General features: G+C 50.2%; 1 protein-coding gene across 1 annotated transcript; it reads right to left on the bottom strand.

Moving 5' to 3' along the window:
- Positions 1 to 1,232: 1,232 nt before the first annotated feature.
- ITPKC (inositol-trisphosphate 3-kinase C) lies at positions 1,233 to 17,496 on the bottom strand. The gene is made up of 7 exons (XM_079799449.1): positions 16,227 to 17,496; positions 11,061 to 11,160; positions 8,953 to 9,166; positions 7,734 to 7,938; positions 5,723 to 5,824; positions 5,057 to 5,128; positions 1,233 to 2,728 (listed from the first exon to the last, which is right to left on the bottom strand). Exons 1-7 carry the CDS (start codon positions 17,355 to 17,357, stop codon positions 2,525 to 2,527), a joined length of 2,028 nt encoding a protein of 675 aa, XP_079655575.1. The 5' UTR covers positions 17,358 to 17,496; the 3' UTR covers positions 1,233 to 2,524.
- Positions 17,497 to 20,781: the final 3,285 nt, after the last annotated feature.

Here is a 20,781-nt window from a genome sequence, read left to right as displayed (position 1 = left end):
TGGCTCATTATCACTTCCTCAAGGAAGGTTCGCTCAGTCAGGACTAAGCCCCTCCCCCACCTCTGTTCTCCTTTAAAAACAAAGAAGAAATGTTTCTAAGAACAGTTAAATGTGCCAACCCCTTTACCTGTGTTAACTCATTAAATCCTTCAGTCCTGTAAGGAAGATACTAGGTCCTCCCCATTTTACAGATGGAGAGACTAAGGCTTAGAGGAGTACAGTCACTGGCTTAAGGTCACATAGCTTGGCAAATGGCAGGGTCAGGATTCAAATCAGGCAGTTAGTACCTACACAGATATAAATCCTCCTATATAATAAAGAGGTAATATGAAAATTAACCCTCACGCCATCACAAGATGGCTGCACCCACAGCAGAGGCGGGGTTCCCATAATGAGTGATCAGCAGGGACCTGAGGCTGCATGGTGCTGGGCCAGGGCGGGGGACCTCAGGCCACACCCTTCACCCCGGGCCAGGGGACCTGAGGCTGCACCCCCCGCCCAGTGGGGCTTGATGGGGATGGGGCCGGCCAGGTCTGGATCTCACCCCATGGGGGTAGGGCCAGCCAGGTTTGGGTCTCGTGCAATTTCGAGGCGCACGCAGGTGGGCGGGGACTTGATTCTGGGTCCCACTGCGTGCCCCAGACTCTGACAGGAGGGAGATTTTCATATACATTTTACTAATTTTCTTTCATCTCTGACACTTCTATTATAGAAAAAGGTCAAGTAGTAATATTAAAATATTTCCTCTAATTAATTCCCTTTTAATGTGCACGAATTTCATGCACCAGGCCACTAGTAGCTAGATAAGTAGGTACTTATTTTTAGAGAGAGATTAGTATTTTTAGAGAGAGTTGGTATTCATTAAAGGGAGGAACAGATATGCATTGATCGCTGCTGTGTCTTCAGTACAAAGGGACTTTAGAGAGACTATTTAGTATAAGTATAGTGCTTTTTGTTTTTGTAGTACAGTGTTTCTAACCAGAAGAGGGGAATCCTCCATCCCAGCCCTAATCCCTCCACCTGCACTTCCCCTTCGCAGCCCTGACAGCAGTGACTGGCACTCTGGTGAACTGTCCTGGGAGGGCTCGCACTGTCTTGGTCACCACGGTTATCCTGCCTTATCCAGCAGTGAGGCACAAGAGGAGCAGCTCAGTGAACACTCCAAGCCTTCATCTGTACCCCAAACCAATCACTGTCCTGAGCTTTGAGCCCACACTCGCCAGATTTAAAAAAAACAAAATTCCACAAAGTTGGCTTTGAATGTCCTGTTTATTAGGGGGTCGTCGTGGGGGGAAGGCAGTGAAGCGATGTTGCCTCCAGTTCCCCAGCACTGCCCCATCTAACAACTACCTGTCTCTCTTGTATAAATAAGTATAAAGGTCCATAGAAAAGGAACAGGCCTCCTGAGCCCTGGAAGACGACATTAGAGTTTTGACTCAAAGAGGGAGCTGCCTGTCCTCCCCAGCCCAGCCCTGTGGGCCGGGAAGCCAGTTACAAGGACAGGAGGAGGGGGAAGAGGGGCTTTGGTTTGGACCAGGTTGTGAGCCTGGGGTCACAGCCAGCAGCCCCACCACTCTAAGCCTCTGACTCAAGCAGGGCACTTCTCACGCAGGGGCCGCGGGGTGCAGGCCACCAAAGGAAGGCAGCTCTGGTCCCCGAGCCAGCTTCCCTGCCCCTGCACCTCAGTCAGCTGGGAGGAAGGGGACCTAACAGGGTAAGGGGAGGAAGTCCCAAAGCTGAGGTGGTGCCAGAGGAATGAGGTTGTGCTGGTCACAGTGCTGGCACAGGATGTGGCCGTGGTTTTGGTCTGCAGGCGGTCAGCAGAGCTCTCCCAGGAGCAGGGAGGATCCCATGGGGCCATGGGAGGGCAGGACAGGGGGAACTGGGCTCTGCTCAGCAGCGTCAGCTCTCAGGCCGGTCCCATGGTGTCACACCCTTCTCAGAGCCTGTCAGCACCTGAAGGGCCCCCAGAAGAAAAGACGGGGCCATAATGCTCCCAGGCAGACAGGCAGCTCCTGCACTGGCTCTCAAATGAGGTCTGGTCCTGGGGCACCACAGGTGAAGCTGATTGGTCCCTGGCATCAGAGCCAGCTTGCAGCCGGAGGGGGCTGACAAGGAGTAGTGATCAGTCACTCCTGTCGTGATAGGCATGTGTCAGGCCTGTAGCCTACAGCATCTGAAGGGTGTTCTTTCAGGATGTATGGTTTAGTTGTGGCCTCCAGCAGCCCCTCTGGAACCTTCCTGGCTGGTCAGAGGACCCAGTCTGGTTCTGACCCACAGTGGGACCCAGCCATGTCATGTCCCCTCTCCAGTCCTTACAACCGCTGGATCATGAAAGGGCTGGGTGCTACTTGGTCTCCAGGGCCCTTCAGATCTTCCACACTGGGCTTGAGTGGTGTGCCACAACCTCTCCTGTCCCAGAGGTCAGTGCTTCCGTGGCTGAACTCAGGCCCCTGCACCCCTCAGGGCTCCTCCAGACAGCTGGGTACCATCCAATAAAGAATCCTCGCAGAAGGCAAGCGGGTCAGCTCTGGGCCAGCCCCTGAAGAAGGCGAATCATGTTGTCCAGGCCCCAGAGGTAGCCGTCCTCACGATTACCCTCAGCCCAGGGCAGCCGGTGGCTGAGCGTCTGATGGTCAGGCAGGGCCACTGTCTTGCCAAAGTCGATCATCCAAACCTTGGCGAGGCCAGTCTGGTCATGCACAAAGAGCAGGGAGCTGCCCACCACCTGCAGGGAGGCAGGCAGGAGGTTAGGGACAAAGCAAGCACTGGCCAGTGTCTCCTCCCCAAGGGGCATCTGAGCAGGGTGGCTGACAGCATGTGCTGTGGAACCAGGCTGCCTGAGTTCAAATCCTGACTCTGCTACTTATATGCTGTTATGCCTTGGGCAGGTGGCTTAACCTCTCTGCCTCTGCCTCCTGATATACAAAGTGGGAATAATGGAATAATAGTACCATTTATCGTAAGGTTGCTGTGCATATTACATGTATGAATTAATCATATAAAGCACTTAGAACACTTGCAAAATAGCAAATGCATAACAGATGTTAACTGGTATTGTTTTTCAAGCTGAGGCATAAACTCGAATGCCTGCAGGATCCTGAATGGATCAGGAGAGCCAGTGGGGACTAAGAAAGTAGATCATGCTTTCCACTTGCGAATTGCTGCTGATAACCCCAGGCAAGTGGCTTCCTTTCTCCAAGCCTCGGTTTCCTCATCTATAGAATGGGGGTGGTGGTCACAGCCCTACCTCCTGGGATCACTGGCAGCATTCTATGATCTACACACTTATCAGGTGCCTGTGAGGTTGGGATGCAGCCTTCAGAGATGCTGGTTTTGTTTTTCTAATGAGAAATAGCAGTTTCCTTGCCTTCATCTAACTCCACATTTGCACACCCTTCCCTTTTCCTAACCGACTGCAAACTGCACTCTCCCCAGGAGCCTAGATGATGGGGCAGGCAAGTGGGCGCCTCTGAGGAGAAGCAGGTGCCGCCCTGCTCTAAACGGCTGTTGGCATGTGGCGAGTGGCCCAGTGTTGCCACATCTCCCAATGTGCCAAGGGAAACTGGAAACCCTGATTTTGGTGGGAAGGCCCACGTTTTAAATGTTGGCAACGCATCTTTTAAAATGTAAATTTTAAAAGATGAGTCATGCCCTAGCTGGCTCAGTGGATAGAGCATCGGCCTGCGGACTGAAGGGTGCAGGGTTTGATTCCGGTCAAGGGCACATGCCTGGGTTGCATGCTAGATACCCAGTAGGAGGTGTGCAGGAGGCAGCCGATCAACGATTCTCATCATTGATGTTTATCTCTCTCCCTCTCCCTTCCTCTCTGAAATCAATAAAAATATATATATTTTAGAAAGTTAAGTCACCAAGCGGGTGAAACCAAACACCATGACTGATGAGATGCGCTCCCTAGGCCTCCTCTTTGCGACTTGTGTGTAAAGCCCAAAGGCAGTGACAATGGCGATGAGGGTGACGTTTGATAAGAGACATGACAGTAACAGCTGGCACATACTGAAGGTTTACTATGGGCTGCACTGGCCCTGTATTAATCCACTTAACCTTCATGTTGCCTAGGAGGCAGGCGCTCCGTTATTCCATCCTGCAGGTCGTAGATAGGCCTGCAGAACTGGGGTCCAAACCCAGGCCAGCCTGACTCCCAGATCAGGGCTCTCCCAGAAGTTAGTGATAGCCAGGAGAAGGTGAGAGGGCTTGGGCATGGGGAGGGAAGCGCTTGGACAGAGGAGGGGAGGGGAGGATGCACAGGATGCTGTCACCACTTCCCAGACTTTCTGAGACAGCCCCAGAGAGATGAACGCTTTCAAAGAGACAGGCTGCGGAAGGGAGATGGGGAGGGAGGGAGCCACTGAACAAAGAATGCAGGTAACAATAATCCTATATAATGAGAGAGGAATATGCTAATTATCCGTTACGCCCTGAAGCTTAACGACCAACCACTAAAGACCAGATCACGGATCAGCAGGAGGGTGTGGCGGAGAGCTACAGGAGGGGGCAGGGCAGCAAACTATGAGGTGGGGGAGGTGGGGGGAGGGAGGTAGGGGAGAGCTACAGGAGGGTGGGGCAGCGGGCGGAGAGCTACTGGCGAGCTACTGGCGCACGGATTCATGCGCAGGGCTTCTAGTTGTAAATAATTATGATTATAAAGTAATTGTAAGAGCTAGGGGTTAAATGTGCTTTTATGCTCCAAATGGTGTTCAACAGTTGCTAGTCTCACACCTGTAAGGAAGCAGCCTGTAAGGAAGATATTGTTCCTCCCTATATTAGGAGGCAACTGAGGCCTGAGAGGTCACACAGCAGAGCCAGCCTCATCCCAGGCCGCCTGGCTGAGTCCATGCTCCTAGCTGTCCCACCTCCCTGAAATCCCCTGTGCTGTCTACTCTGAAAAGGCAAACCCCAAAACATAAGTCTCCTTTTAAATTGCTTTAGCCTTAATTCTGCCAGTGATTTCTCCTCAGGGCAACCTGGACCCCAACTCACCCCCACCTCACACATACACAGGACCCTCTGCTCCCCTGGGGGCCGGGGCTCACACCTCATGGGTCTTGAAGAAGGGGGAGTTCTCCAGAGCTTCTCGGAGTTCTTCTAGGCGTGCCACGTACATTCTCTGTTTGAGAGGGAGAGTTTCTTGGTTAGCACAGGGACTTTGTGGGTCCTTACCCACCTTGAGATCTGACCTCATCCCATACCCGGCCAGGATGGAAAAAGGGGAGCCATGGAGAAAATGGGAGGTGAGGTTGGAAACATAGGGGTGGCACAGACAAGGGTAAGGTTAGTAGATTACATGAATACCCATAACTCCCAGCAGCTCCTCCCATGAAGAGGTGGAGTCTGTTACCCTCTAATCTAGGCTTGGACATAACTTGCTTTGACCAATAGAACATGGCAGAAATGAGGGTGTCTTAGCCATCAAGAGGCCTTGCATTTTCGTTTGTTCTCTTGGCCACCGGCTTCCACTGTGAGAACAGCCCAGACTAGCCTGCTGGATCATTACAGACAAGGGGAGGAGTCATCACCTGAGGCTACCAGATACAGGAGCAGGCAATCCTAGAAATCCAGCTCTGGCCCAGCCACCCGCCTACCCAGATGGTGAGCAACACCAGCCAGTACCAGCCAACCTCAGCCCTAAGCAAAACACAGGGGCAACAGTGATGGTGGTGGCCCTGAACGGCTAAGTTTGGGGCACGGGTGTCCCACTCACCAGGATTCCAAGGTTCCCATCCACAAAGTCCTCCAACACCTTTGTCACTTGCTCTAGCCTCTGTGTCTTCTTGAAGTTGGTGTTGCAGGTCCCATCGGCTTTCTGCAGGACAAAGATTGAAGGCCCAGTGTCATAACTTTCCTTCCCATGCCCAACACCAACCAGCCCCAGGCACTTCCTGGGGCCACCTTCCTGCCTCCACATTCACCTGCTGTTCAGCAGAAGCCAGCCCACCGGGCCAGCTCAGATCAACCCAGCCCCAAGTCACACTCCTGAGCAGCTAGTCCTTCCAAGTCTAACCTGAACCCCCTAGTTGAGCCAGTCTAGCCAGATGTGTTCTGGAGGGGGGTAAATCTGGCTTTGAATTGTGACTCTGCTACTTCCTAGCTGGGTGGCTTTAAGCAAGTCACTTTACCTGTCTCAACCTTAGTTTCCTCATCTAGGAAATGGGAATTGTGCTAAAGCTGTTCGGAATAGAGGAGATTGGGTATGTAGGATGCATGGCACAGTGCCTGGCACACAGTAAGCAAGCATTCAATAAATGAGACTAATGTTATTTTTTATCTCTGAGAGGACCACTTGAGTCGTACTGTCATGCTGTGCCAGGTACCAGGTGGGCACTGCTAACATGGAGGTAACAGGACAGACACAGTCAGATGAGGGGGCCAGATATTGAATGAGAACATCACAAAGGGAGATAAGAATAATGAAGGAGTACAGGAAGTTATGAGGAGGTATGGAGGAAGTGGAAAGACAGAAAAATGACTGGAAGCCAACTGGGGGAACAGTAGAGGGACGAACAGTCCTGTCAGAGGGAACAGCATGTGCAGAGGCTCTGTGGCAGGGGAGCAGGACCCTGTCAAGGAAATGAAGCTTCACTGTAGCCTGAAGGTAAACAAGGAGGAAGAGAGGGGTAAGAAATGAGGCTAGACGATGGAGGGCCCTCTAGGCCAGGGAACATCTCTTGAGTGTTCTAGGGAGCCATTGAAGGGTTTCGAATAGGAAAATGACACACCGGATAGACTTCTATCCGGGGAGGCCACGGGGAAACAGGCACTCTCAAAAATTGCTGGTGGAATGCACAATAATACACTTATGGAAGGGGTTCGGCAACCTCTAGCAACATTCCCACTGCATTTCATCATTGACCCAGTTGTCCTGCTTCTGGGAATCTAGTCTACAGCTAAATCTCATGCTTGCAAAATGTCTTACTGGTATGTTCTAAGTGATCCATTGAGGCGCTGTTTGTAATGACAAAAAATGGAAACACCCCGGGTGTCCATTATAGGGGACTATGGCACATCCACAAAAAGCTATTACAGTTCAAGAAAGAAAGAAAAGGAAGAGGAAACTCTCTATGGAATGATATGGAAATTATCTAGGACTATCCACCTTTTGTATAAAGAAGGGTGGAATTTTTAGGATACGCAACTGCATTTGTTTGCATTTGAAGGAAGAAAAATAAGAAACTTATAAAGTGATTCCCTGTGAGTAGGTGGGGGGGTGGAGGGACAGAATGGGAAGGACAGCCACAGGGTCAGCAGAGAGATTTCCTCTGCACACCCTTTTATAACATAATTTTGACTTTTGAATGGTGTGACTACTTATTTAAAAGATTAGATTTAATTTACAAAAAGAAAAAAAAGGAAGGAAGGAAAGAGAAAAATCTTTCTCCATAAGGGGGAAAAAGGATCGCTCCAGCTGCTGTGTTGGACAATGGATCAGCGGAGGCTGAGGCAGGAGAAGACAGGGCCAGACTAGGACAGGACCATGGGCAGGAAAGAAGGGGAATCGAGATGCTCAGGCAGAGGGATAAACAACACTTGGTCACTGATGGACGTGGGGGTGAGAGAAGCAGGACCTCTCCTAGCCCCATCTTTTCATCTTCTGCAGTCTCCTACTCTCTTTCCAGATCTCGCTTCTTTCCCGTTTTCCCTGACACCCGTGCTCCCTGAGAAGCCCTGCCTAGATACAGTCCTCGAGCGACAGGCTAGCAGCTCCTGGACCTCACCTTGATGCCCTCAATGCGGAAGCCCAGGGTGGAGGTTGAGCTCACAGTCTCCCTCCACTGCATGTAGCGAGGCTTGGTGACGGCAGCCTGGGCATGCTCCTCAGGGGTGGGGGCCCTGGGGTCCACAGCCACCATCTTCTCATACATGTCCTTGCGGGGCCGGGGCCGTTCTCGAGCCTTCACCAGCTCCTCCTCCAGGTAGGTCCTGGGACACAGAGGACGTGACAAAGTAGGCATTTCTGAAACACAAAGCGCTCCCTGGCCAAGTGTGGCTCAGCTGGTTGGGCATTCTACCATGCACCAAAGGCTGCTGGTTTGATTCTCGGTCAGGACACATGCCTGGGTTGTGGACTGGATCTCCAGCAGGAGGCAGGGCAGCCATCATCAATGTTTCGATCATCAATGTTTCTTTCTCTCTCCCTCTCCCTTCCTCTTTATAAAATCAATAAAAATATATTAGAAAAACAACAACACAAAGCTACCAACCATAATGAAAAAAGTTGACAAACTGGACTAAATTAAAAGTATTCTCTTTATCAAAAGACAGTACTAAGAGAGTGAAATGGGAGGTTGGAGAATGTGTGCGTAGGTGTGTGCATATTTCCAACGAAGGACTTGTATCCAGAACATATAAAAAAATTACAAACAAAAAAAAAGAATTACAAGTCAAAAAGAAAAAGATAGCCCAACAGAAAAATGGGAAAAGTATTCAAACAGGGACCTTTCAAATGGCCAATCAACACTCAGCTTCTTTGGTCATCAAAGAAATAGAAATAAAACCATAAAGTGTTGGTGAGAAGATGGAATAACTGGAACTCTCACACACTGCTGGTGGGAATGCACGTACAACCACTTTAAAGGGTGACTTGGCACTAACTTAAAAAATGCCCATCCTGCCCTGACTGGTGTTGCTCAGTAGTTGGAGCATCAGCCCACACACCAAACGGTCTCGGGTTCAATTCCTGGTCAAGGGCATGTACCTAGGTTGCAGGTTCAATGATCCCAGGTCCCGGTCAGGGCACTGAGGGAGGCAACCAATCAATGTTTCTTCTTCCTCCTCCTCCTCCTCCTCCTCCTCTTCTTCTTCTTCCTCTCTCTCTCTCTCTCTCTCTCTCTCTCTCTCTCTCTCTCTCTCTTCCACTCTCTCTAAAAATCAATGGGGGGAAAAATGCCCACCCCTGACCCTCCACCTCTGCCTCAGGGCTGTCCCTGACCCCACCTGCTGCCCATCTTGCAGTCCATGATGGAGGGGCCCTCGAAGTCCGCCAAGAGATCTTCCATCTGGTTGAAGGCCTGGTCATCCCTTTGCACCACACCGTAGTAGGTTGGCACAAAAGGCCGCAGGGGGTCGTTCATCAGCTGCTCCAGGCTGCGCTGCTCACACTGACAGAAACGCTTTAGAATCCGGCCATCCTCTCCCGCCTGGAAGTTCCCTATGAGCGGCACAGTCAACGAGAGAGTCAGAAACTGTATCAGCAAGAGAACCCCCCATCTCCTGCATATATCAGACCCTGGACACTGTCATTTTTGCAGCACTTTCTCTCCTTCCCTGCAATTCTCAAAATCGTGGCCAGGGGTCGCAAGGGAAGAGCCTATTTCTGCTCTTTGTTTAGACAAAGTCCTCTTCACAGCAGATTGTGTCCTCCTTTGTTTTGTAATCTGGGACTATATGCTCACAATAAGCTGTGGGAATTTTTGTGAGATCTGAGTCCAGAACCTGACTCTCCAGAGCAGATATGCATTTGCTTCTGGGGCCTATTTAAGTTAATTTACAAATCTGACATTTCTTGGACCATGCAGATACTTGGTATAGATTAGAATTACAATTCTTCCTGAGGCAGATTATATTTTCAGGTTATATTTTCCAAAGATGGTACAACAATAGTTCCCACATACTCTTCTAGAATGTTGCCAATACCTAGCAAGAAGTGGAATCTCATTCTTCTCCCCTTGAATCTTGGAGGGCTTATGGCAGAAGCTACACTGTGTGACCTCATAGTCTAGGTCACGTAAGGAGATGCAACTTCCACTTTGTTGGCAGAGACACTTTGCCGTCCTGAGCTGTCACATAAAAAATTTTGCTTCTCAAGGCCACCATACTGTGAGGAAGCCCAAGCAGCTACATGAAGAAGCCACAACCAGGCTTTCCAGCCAGGAGTCCCAACTGAGAACGCAGCCAATAGTCAATATCAATTGCCAGGCATGTGAGTAAATAACCCTCCAAGTTTCCAGCTTGCAGCCTTCAAGTTGTCCTAGCTGAGTTCCCAGATATCATAGAGCAGCAACAAGCCATCCCTGCCATGCCCTGTCTGAATTCCCAACCCCAAAACCTATGAGTGTAATAATATGGTACTTTTATTTCACTAATTTTTTTAACTACCACTAAGTTTTGAGTTTTGTGGGTTTTTAAGTTATTGTAAACTCAGTAATAGTAACTAGAACACATACTATGGCAAGCCTGTATTTACAGTTTGAGGGGGGCCTTGCCTTTCTCTGACTCAGATCTAAGGATGAATAAGGCAGATGAGTTCTCTTACTGTCTCTCTTTGCTGCTGGGTAAGGTTTGTTTAATCAAGCTCACTGCCCAATTTTGTAAATAAAGTCTCATTGGAACACAAGCACACATGTTTATGTATTATCTATGGCTACTTTCATGCTGCCACCACAAAGTTGAGTAGTTTACTTATTATCTAGACCTTTACAAAAAAAAATGCTATATGTTAGGCATATGCTAGGCATTGTGCCAGAGATATTGTGCTAGGCCCTGGGAAGAAACTATTACAGCTGGTGTTTATTGAGGGCCTACTAAGCTCGGGACATGGGGCAAGGACAGGGAATGATAATTTCCATACATGAGGGGCCTGTGTCTCAGTCTCAATATACATTTTTATTTTAACCCTTCAGTTAACTCTGCAAGGGAGGGACAATTATCTCCATGTTACAGATGAGCAAACTGGGCCCAGTGAGGGAAAGTAACTTGCCCAGGGTCACTCACAAATAAAAAGCAGAACTAGGATTTAAGTCCAGGCCCACTTGTCCCCGGGGTCAAGGACACACACACACACACACACACACACACACACACACACACACACACACCAACATTGGGATAACAAGGAACGGCCCTCAACTCTGATGTATAAATCGCCCAGCCCAGGCCTAAGCACTTCCGATAACAACCCCATGAGATGGGGCTGTCACAAAGCCCATTTCACAGATGGGGAAACTAAACTACAGGGAGTAGCTCTGTAGCTTTCTGTCCCCAGTTAGGCGTCGTTTCTGCCCAGCCTTGTCTGCCCCCTGCCCTCCACTGCCCCCTGCTCTCACCAGCATGTCCGGACAGCTGGACCCAAGGGTAGTGTTTTCGGAAGGAGACCACGAAGGGCGAATACTTCAGAACTGTCTTCAGCTTCTTCCAGGGTTTATTCTGTGTGGGGCAGAGCAGGGTGGGGTCAAGACTGAGGCCGAGAAGGGAAGGGAATGCAGATATTGCCGTGAAAGGGAATGAAGGTGGACCTGGGACCTTTCCAAGGCCAAGGGGCTTCCTGAGATCAATGCCCCCAAGATGGTTGGGGTGAGCCAAGCCCACTTACTCCAATAATCCCAATATCCCTTAAAGGCCTCCACAAAGGTGGGGAAGAGTCTCTGTCCATTTCTTCCTGTCATCACTTCCTTTGTATCTGTGTCTCTCTGTCCTCCAAAGAGTAAAGATAGGCCTGTTTTTGTTGCAGTACCAAGCAACCCCCAAGCCTCCCCCCACATACGTACACACACCAAAAACTCGGAACTTTTTTTTTCTGTCTAAAAACCAGGTGAGACCTTACAAGGAAAATGACAGAGGCAGGGGCTGATGAATGGAGGCCACATCACAGAGAGAAGAAACTGAGACAGATGACAGAGTGATGACAGAGACAGAGAGACATGGACAAAGACAGAGACTGCAGCAGTCATGAGCTGCTCACCCAATAGCTTCAGCCCTTCCCCTCACAGGTACATCCCTGCCCTCTTTTTTTTTTTTTTTAATTGACTTCAGAGAGGAAGGAAGAGGGAGAGAGAGAGATAGAAACATCAATGATGAGAGAGAATCATTGATCGGCTGCCTCCTACACACCCCACACTGGGGATCGAGCCCGCACCCAGGCATGTGCCTTGACTGAGAATCAAACTATGATCTCCTGGTTCATAGGTAGATACTCAATCACTGAGCCATGCTGGACGTGTCCCTGCACTTTTTTTTTTTTTTTTTTTGGTCCCTCCCTCTTGAACTGGGAGTTATTGACTTGCTGTGGCCAATGAAATATGAGCAGAAGTGTCACTTTTGGGTGGAAGCCTTAAAGCCACTGAGTGACTTTCTATGTTCTTTTCCCTATTGTAGAAAGAGTGGAAAGAGAAATGGAGACTTCCTCAGCCCCCTCACCCACCACTGACCATGGTCAACGTGAAGGATGAACAAAAATAACCCTTTGTTTCTCCAAATCACTAAGTTTTGGGTTGTTTGTTACTACAGCAAATCCTGACCTATTCTGAATAACACAGAGACAGACACTGAGTTACTAGAAGACACAGAAAGGGAGACAGATACGAAGTAATGGCAGAGAAAGAAAAGGACAGAAGCAGAGAACAGAGAGAAAGAGAGAATAATAGAAAATCAGAGAAGCAAACAGTTCTCCTCTTTATGTGGGAGTGACCCTGGGCAAGTTACTTTCCCTCACTGGGCCCAGTCTCCTCATCTGTAACATGGAGATAGTTGTATCATGTTGCCTCAACTAAGCGCTTCTTGAGACTGTGTGTCTGATTCACTTGTACACACACACAAATGCATTCTTTGCTCCAAGCACACAGCAGACCCTTAGCAAGTATTGGGAGAATGGAACATCTCCAGAGAGGCTGTGTGCTCATCCCTCCTATCCCCCACCATCCCAGGGTCAAGGGCATGCTCTCTCCCATCCCCTCAGAGCCCAGCTCCCTAGCAGACATCTAATTGAGGTGGGAAGGGCAAGCAAAGTCAGGGTGTTGGACTGCAGGGTTCAGGAAGACCTTTTCCCTAGCCCCTACCCCCGCCAGCTCACAGGAGTGGAGACGAGGTGATTAATAAAGGTTCCTGTTTACTAAGCACCTGGAACATTCCAGGCATAATGACAAAGACTCAGCGTGCCATAACCTACTTAATCCTAAACATACAACCCCAGGAGAATTCTTGACTCTGTTACAGAGGAAGAAACAGAGGCTCAGAGGGACATAGTCACTTGCCTAAAACACACAGTTCTTTCTATCTCTGGTCTGACGCCCCTCTGACCTGGGCTTGGGGTGAGCCAAGCCCACTTACTCCAGTAATTGCAAGATCCCCCAAAGGCGGGTCTGCAACCCTGCTAACAAGCTCTGAGGGCAGGGACTGGGTTGTCATGATTATGACTGTGTCCCAGCCCATGGCCTGGTACACAACAGGCGCTCCAAAAATGTTGCTTGGATTGAAGGAGGTTGGTTGCACCCATTTATTTTTATTTTTTTTATCATAAGCAGATTTCATATCTTCTCTTTTTTCTTAGATCTGATGGCTAATCTGAGCTTTCTCAGATGGTTTCAGCTCACATGCCCCCTCCTTCAGGAAGCCCTCTCTGATATCCCAGGTCTGACCAGTCACCTCCTCTGGACTCCCACAACCCTCTGGGCTTCCTCTATCCCAGCCCTGACCGCTCTGAGCTGTCACAGCCTGGTGGTGGGGTCTGTCCCCTTCATGGCCCTGAGAGCTCCATGAGGTGTGTCTTGATCACTGCTGTGTCCCCAGCAAAGCCAACATAGGGCCTGACACACTGTAGAGGTTCAGGGACTGTTTGTTGTCTGAGTAGGAGGATGGAATGGATGTGAGAAGGGAGGAGGGAGAAAAAGATGAAAGTAGCTGGACCTTTAAGGTCAGATGGGATTTCAAAATGAAGAGAGAAGGAAGCAAGGGTATTCTGAGCAGCAGGAACAGCTTGAGCAATGAGTGGAGGCAGGATGGCGGCAGGGTGTTCGAGGAACAGTGTGTACTTCGGCTTTGTTACAGCAGGGGGGTGGGGGGAGAAGGGAAGCTGAACATGGGAAGGAGCCTGGAGACAGGAAGCTCTGAACACAGTCCTGAACTCCTGATCGCTATCAGGAAGGCCCTGGGGAGCCTTCAGAGGCGCTGGAGCAGGCAAAGTTCAAAAGTTGATCAGCGGTGGGCCATGGAGGAAGATTCTGGAAGAATGAGAAAAAGCTGGAGACAGGAGACCTGGAGGAAAGTAAATTGGGGAGGATCCACACACCGAAGAGGTTAAAATGACTCAGTTTTAGCCCTGGCTAACATGGCTCAGTGGTAAGAGCGTTGGCCTGGGCACTAGAGGGTCTCAGGTTCCATTCCTGGTCAAAGGCATGTACCTGGGTTGCAGGTTCGATCCCCACCCCTGGCCAAGGCATGTACGGGAGACAACCAATCCATGTGTCAATCTCAGATTGATGTTTCTTTCTCTCCTCTCACTCTCTCCCCTTCCATTCTCTCTAAAAATCAGTGGAAAAAATATCCTCACTCCTTGGGTGAGGATTAAAATAAATAAATAAATAAATAAATAAATAAATAAATAAATAAACAAACAAATATAACTGAGTTTTAAACTCAGCCAGAATTGAGTTAAAATCCTCAGGTCTTGCCCTAGCTGGTTTGGCTCAATGGATAGAGCATCAGCCTGCACACTGAAGGGTCCCAGGTTTGATTCCAGCCAAGGGCACATGCCTGGGTTGCAGGCTCGATCCCCAGTAGGAGGCATGCAGGAGGCAGCCAATCAATGATTCTCTCTCATCATTGATGTTTCTATCTCTCCCTCTCCCTTCCTCTCTAAAATCAATAAAATATATATTTTTTTAAAAATCCTCAGGTCTGGCTCCAACCAGACTTGGCCAACCTAAGCAAGTGACTTCACCACTCTAGGCCTCAGTTTCCTGATCTGTAAAATGGAAATAATAATAATCCCAATCTTATAGTGCTGTTATAGGGATTCAGAGTTAACACACAGCCTGGTCAGCATGGCTCAGTGGTTGAGCATCAACCTATGAACCAGGAGGTCACAGTTAAATTCATGGTCAGGGCTCAATCCCCTGTAGTGGGCATGCAGGAGGCAGCCAATCAATGATTCTCTCTCATCGATGTTTCTATCTCTCCCTCTCTTTCTCTCTGAAATCAATAATATATATATGTATATATTTAAAAAAAGAGTTAATACATATAAAGCACTTAGAAAAGTGCCTGTATTTAGTAAGGATCTGAATCTCAGCTCTGTGTCTTCCAAGGTGTGTGACTTTGGACAAGTGTCTTTGACCTCTCTGTGCCTCAGTTTCCTCATCTATAAAATGAGACGAGAATAGCACTTACCTCCTAGGGCTGCTGTATGAGAATTAAATGAGTTAACACGAGCAAGAAGCTTACTATAGAGCTGGGCATGAATGGGTTTTTTTCCATCCACTTCCAGCTCAGGTGTTCTGAGATGCCAGAGGTGAGAGTAGGCAGAGGCAACAGCAATGGCAGACAGCCCATGGGTCAACTCCTTTGCTCTGGCAGAGGCAGGCTGAGGCAGGTCTGTCTTTCACATCTGTGGCCACATGTGCGAGCACGTACTTCAGGGAGGCATGTGGGGTGAGGGGGGGCTCGGGTGGACTCCAGCCAGGGGCCCCAGAACAATGGGACTACCAAGTGGGCGGGCCCAGGGGAGGCTCTCACACCTGACTCTGCTGACTCTCTCCTGAACCTGCCCGGCCAGCCCTCCTGATTCATCAGCAGAGAACCGCACCCAAGCTGGGGGTGAGGGGGGAGGCTGTAAACAAGAATCTGCCAGGGGCCCCCTGGGGAGCTGGGGGACAATGGGGAGACTGAAGGGTCCCTGGCTAGGTTGGGGGTGGGTGTGTCCCTGAGCATTTTGGGTTTACACAGGCCTTTGAGAATCTAATAAAACCTGGGTGGGGGCTCACACCCTACAAAAGTGAATGAGCTAAGGGTGGTAAAGTTGCAGGACACCTTAAGACAGCCACAGGCCCCAGACTAAGAAATGTGGGGTAGAAAATACACCTTTTGTCCCCCTATACTATTGCTGTTCAGATTTTGGGGTCACACTTCACAGTTCAGAGCATCCAACAGAAATCATGGACCCTTTCTGAAAAATAAATGTGCATACACACACACACCAACTCACACCATCATATGATTCCTGGGCATAAAGTGAGCCAGTGGCTGTCCATTTGAGACTTCAGGACTGGAGGCGGTGGATGAGGGGGAAAGGGGAGACAGTGGGTGAGGGGGTGAGAGGATTAGGAGGAGGGTCCCTGCAGAGGGTTGGTAACCCAGCTGTCAGAGGGAGAAGGTAAAAGGATGGAAGAAGTCCCTGGAGATGAAATTGCTGATAGGTGCTAGAGAACTTCTCAAAGCAAAGGCAGGGGAATGAGGGGTGTGGAGGGATGTGGCTTAAGGGCAAGATGGGTCCCACTCACCCCAGACCTGTCCTCAGGGTCGCTGGCACCTCCACCCCCGGCCACCACGTCATCCTCAGACTCGTCGAAAGAGGAGGCGGAGGAGAAGCCTCCACTGCCCACTTCAGCCCGGGAGGGGAGTCCCCCTGGCTGAGCCTCAGGCTCCGGGGTTTCAGGAGTGATGATGAGGCGGGGCACAGGGGTCAGGGAGTTATACCCCAGGTGAGAGTACAGGTGAGTCACCAACGGTCCCGGTTCTGGTTCCGCTAATGGGCCATCTTGGTTGGGCTCCCCCAGAAAGTAGTCTGTCCCAGGCTCGGTCCGGGCTCTTTGAGGATCTTGTGTCTGTGCACCATCAGCGCCAGGCTGTGTCCAGGAGCCATCAGCAGCTTGTGGTGTTGGGAAACCATCCGTGCCAGCCTGTTTCCAGGCTGTTTCCGTATCCTGTTGTATCCGGGAGCCACCAGCGTGGGACGCTGTCCAGGGGCCTTCAGGATCCTGTTGGGTCCCCGAGCCATCAGTGTCCAGTTCCCGCCAGGCCCCCTCCGGCTGAGTCTGAAGGCTAGAGCTCTTCTGGTGGGTCCAGAGGTTGTCCGTCCAGGGCTTGGACCTCTCTGGCTGGGTCTGTGACCCAGGTATTTCTGACTCTGTCCAGGCCACATCCACGCTTAGTTGTGTCCAGAGCCTGGCCCTCTGTGGCTGAGACTGGAGGCCGGGCCTGCGTGGGTCAGCACCAAATCCATCTGTGCCAGTCTCCTCCGTCCAGGGGCCGGGTGTCTCCAGCTCTGACCGGTGGCTGCTCCTTTCTGGATGTGTCCGGAGGCTGGACCTGTCTGGCTCCGTCTGGTGGCTGGGCCGCTCTGTCTCCGCTCCGAGGCCGGCTGCTTCAGGCTCAGCCTGTCTGTCTGCGCCCGATTCAGGCCCGAGGCTGGCCTTCTCGCATTCAGAGTGGAGGCAGGACCCCGTGGTCCGGGCCCGGGGCCCGCCCCCCTCCGGCCGCCCCGCCGGGCCCCCGGCGCCGGGCCCAGGTCGCTGCTGCCCAGGCTGCCGCCGCCGCCCCCCTCGCGGCGCCTCCAGCCCCATGCGGGCCGCTGCCGGCAGCGCCCCGGGCTCTGCCTCGTTCAGACCCCCCCGGCACGGGCAGCGTCTCATGCCCGCTCCCTTGGTTCGGACTTCGGCCCAACACAGTCCCTCCTGGCCCTTTAAATCCCAAGAGGGGTGTGGCGGGGGATCCCCGACTCGCGGGTTCCGGCCCGCGGATCTCCAGTCCACACAGTGGTTAACCGATACTCCACCTCCGGGGAAGCCCGAGGCCCCGCCCACCGGACGTGGCGTAGGGGGCGGGGCCTTGCCTGTCCCCGCCCTCCTCCCTCGGAGGGCTGGATTCCCAGCGCCGCCAGCTCCTCCCGGGAAAGTGTAGGCCCCCTGGGGACCCGCCTGCAGGGCAGTGGGGCCCCTCCCTAGAACCCCGCGACTAATCTAACCTCCCTACACTTTGAGTGACCAATGAAGCCGCCTATAACTCTCGGGGACGAGTCCGGCAGCGTTCCAAAGACTTGGGGACCCCAGGGATGTGTGAGTTTGAGACCCACCTCTGCCAATTCCCAGCTGTGTTACCTTGAACCAGTGACTTAACGCCCCTACCTGGGCTCATTTTGTCACCTGGAAAATGAGGGTACATACTATTATTCGATTGTTTCGGAAAAAAAAATGTGTTCAATGCCACAAAAGCCAAGCACTTTACCAACAGGGAAATTGAGGCCCAGAGTAGTGAATCTGTCTAACAAAGGGAGGTTAGAGGAGGGACAAAGCAAGGGCCTTACCTCTGAAGCTGGGATACCTAGCCAAATCCTGGCTCCAACAGACTTGTATCCGCTGAGCCTCAGTTTCCTCATCTGTAAAAAGGGGATAGCAATGATAATTTCCTCGCCGGGTTATGGGAATTTTTATTTATTTACAGCAACATATACATGTGTGTACTTGCTTTGTGCCATGCACTGTACTTACCACTTTATTTATTTATTTATTTTGTCATTTTTTTTTTCATTTTTTTATTGATTCCTGAGAGAAAGGGAGAGAGAGAGAGAGAGAGAGAGAGAGAGAGAGAGAGAGAGATGGAAACATCAATGATGAGAGAGCATCATTGATTGGCTGCCTCCTGCATGCCCCCTCACTGGGGATCGAGCCTGCAACCTAGGCATGTGCCCTTGACCGGAATCGAACCTGGGACCTTTCAGTCCGCAGGCCGATGCTCTATCCACTGAGCCAAACCGGCTAGGGCTGTACTTACCACTTTATACCCCATACCTTTTGAGGTAGGGATTACCATCATCCATGGTCAGGGAAACAGAGACCCAGAAAGGCAAAATCCAAGATCACATATCTAAGTTGTGTAGATTTGAACCCAGGCCAACACAATCCAAAGTCTGAGCTTTTGTTCCCTACTGGGTGATATAACTTGCTTTTGAGGCTGGAGTGTTGGAGGAGGAGCTGGAAGTAAGAGTATTTTCTCTAAATCAGATCATAACCCTTCTCTGTTCAGAACACTCCATGTTTCCCATCCCACTCAGGGTAAAAGCCACAGTCCTCCTAATGACTCATATATTCTACATGATCTGGCTCTAGTTATCTCCCAAACCAAATCTCCTCTCTTTTCCCTCATTCTGCCCATTGGCCTCCGCTATTTCTCCGAGAAGTCTTCCACCACAGGGCGTTTGCACTGGTTGATCCTTCTGCCTGGAACACCCTTCCCTCAGGAATAGTTCCCTCCCTCACCTCCTTCAAGTCTTTGTTTCAATGTCACCTCCTCAGCGAGGCCTTTCTGAAAATCCTATTTAATCTCACATTCTTCCTTCCAGTCCTTGACCCCCTTCCCAGGTTTATTTATTAAACATACAGGCATACCACAGAGATATTGTGGGTTCGATTCCAGACCACCACAATGAAGTGAATACAGCAATAAAGTAAGTCAAGGAATTTTTTGGTTTCCCAATGCATGTAAAAGTTATGTTTACACTATATTGTAGTCTATTAAGTGTACGACGATAGCATTATGCCTAAAAAAACAATGTACATAGCCTAATTAAAAAAATATTTTATTGGCCTTGTTGCAGAAGACCAAAGAAATACCAAGCACGCTTCCTAGAGAAAGGGAGGGACCCCATTTATTAACACCAGTGGACTCTGGGAATAATTTCCAAATCAGAGTGAAGAAGCATGCAGAGGGCTTCATTTTTTATAACTTTCTGGGGTCTTTGTCTTGCAGATATGGTTCCGCCCCCTTTCGTGGGCTTACAGGAAGGCCACCAGATGTTGGGGGTCCCCAGGCCATATCCAATAATCTGTCCTGGGGCCAGGGATAACGGCCCCCCTGCCCCCAGGGCAGTGCATTGTTCACAGTTTTTCCGGCCTGACATGCCTTGCAAGACCAGTTTCCTCCTCAGCCTGAATGGTATAGCTCAGTTGGTTGGGCGACATCCAGTGCACCAAGAGATTGCTGGTCCGATTTTCTGGTCAGAGTTCATGCCTGGGGTCGTAGGCTCGATCCCCAATAGGGGGCATGCAGGAGACAGCCACTTGATGTTTCTCTCTCTCTCCATCTTCCTTCCTCTTTCTATAAAATCAATAAAAATATAAAAAGGAAAAGACGCAATAACATCAATGAACAATAAAGCAAAGCACAATAAAACAAGGTATGTTTGTATTCATTTATTTTGTTTACTAGAGGCCCAGTGCAGGGGATTCATGCACTGGTGGGGGGCTTAGCCTGCGGGGATCTGCCCACTGTGGGAACACTGCTCATCCTAGTCAGCTGAGCCATGGGAGTGCACTGACCACCAGGTGGCAGCTCCTGTGTTGAGCTTCTGCCCCCTGTTGGTCAGTGCACATCATAGCGACTGGTCAACCGTCATTCCGGGCTTTTATTATATAGAATAGTCCAGAAGCCAGGACCAAGAGGGCAAAGATTTTTGCTTGTTTTGTACCTTGCTATGTCCCCAGTGCCTTAGAAAAGCACATGATAGGTGCTTAATAGAAATTTGAAAAGAATTTCTCCATAAGAAATTTCTCTTGTGTATAGATTCTCATTCTGTACCAGGCCATCTGTTTTCTCTCTTTCTTTCTCTCTCTTTCCCTCTCTCTCTCTCTTAAATATGTTTTTATTTATTTTAATTCTCACTCATATTTTTCCATTGATTTTTAGAGAGAATAGAAGAGAGAGGGAAAGACAGAGAGAAATATCGATGTGAGAGAGACACATTGATTGATTGCCTCCTGCACAAGCCCCAACCAGGGCCCTGGCCAGGGATGTATGTGCTCTTGACCAGAATCAAACCCGGGACCCGTTGGTCCACAAGCCAATGCTCTATCCACTGAGCCAAACCAGCTAGGGCTGTTTTTATTGATTTTAGAAAGGAAGGAGGGGACAGGGAGAGAGAGAGAAACATGGATAAGCTGCCTCCTGCACACCCCCTAATGGGGATTGAGACTCAAACCTGAGCATGTACCCTGACCAAATCGAACCAGTGACCTTTTGGTCATTTGAATGGCGCTCAACTAACTGAGCCATGCTGGCCAG

This window comes from Cnephaeus nilssonii (genome assembly GCF_951640355.1).
Source record: "Cnephaeus nilssonii genome assembly, chromosome: 20".
Lineage (NCBI taxonomy): Eukaryota > Metazoa > Chordata > Mammalia > Chiroptera > Vespertilionidae > Cnephaeus > Cnephaeus nilssonii.
The sequence above is the reverse complement of the archived record's forward strand: the minus strand, read 5'-3'. Positions and strand labels throughout refer to the sequence as shown.

Bases quoted from the DNA above. Each gene is read 5' to 3' on its own strand.
- ITPKC (XM_079799449.1), bottom strand. From the start codon at position 17,357: ATGAGACGCTGCCCGTGCCGGGGGGGTCTGAACGAGGCAGAGCCCGGG. The intron at 5,129-5,722 runs GTGAGTGGGACA...CCTCTCAAACAG, and splicing joins ATGGGAACCTTGGAATCCTG to AGAATGTACGTGGCACGCCT. The intron at 2,729-5,056 runs GTGTGAGCCCCG...GCCTCCCTGCAG, and splicing joins CCTTCTTCAAGACCCATGAG to GTGGTGGGCAGCTCCCTGCT.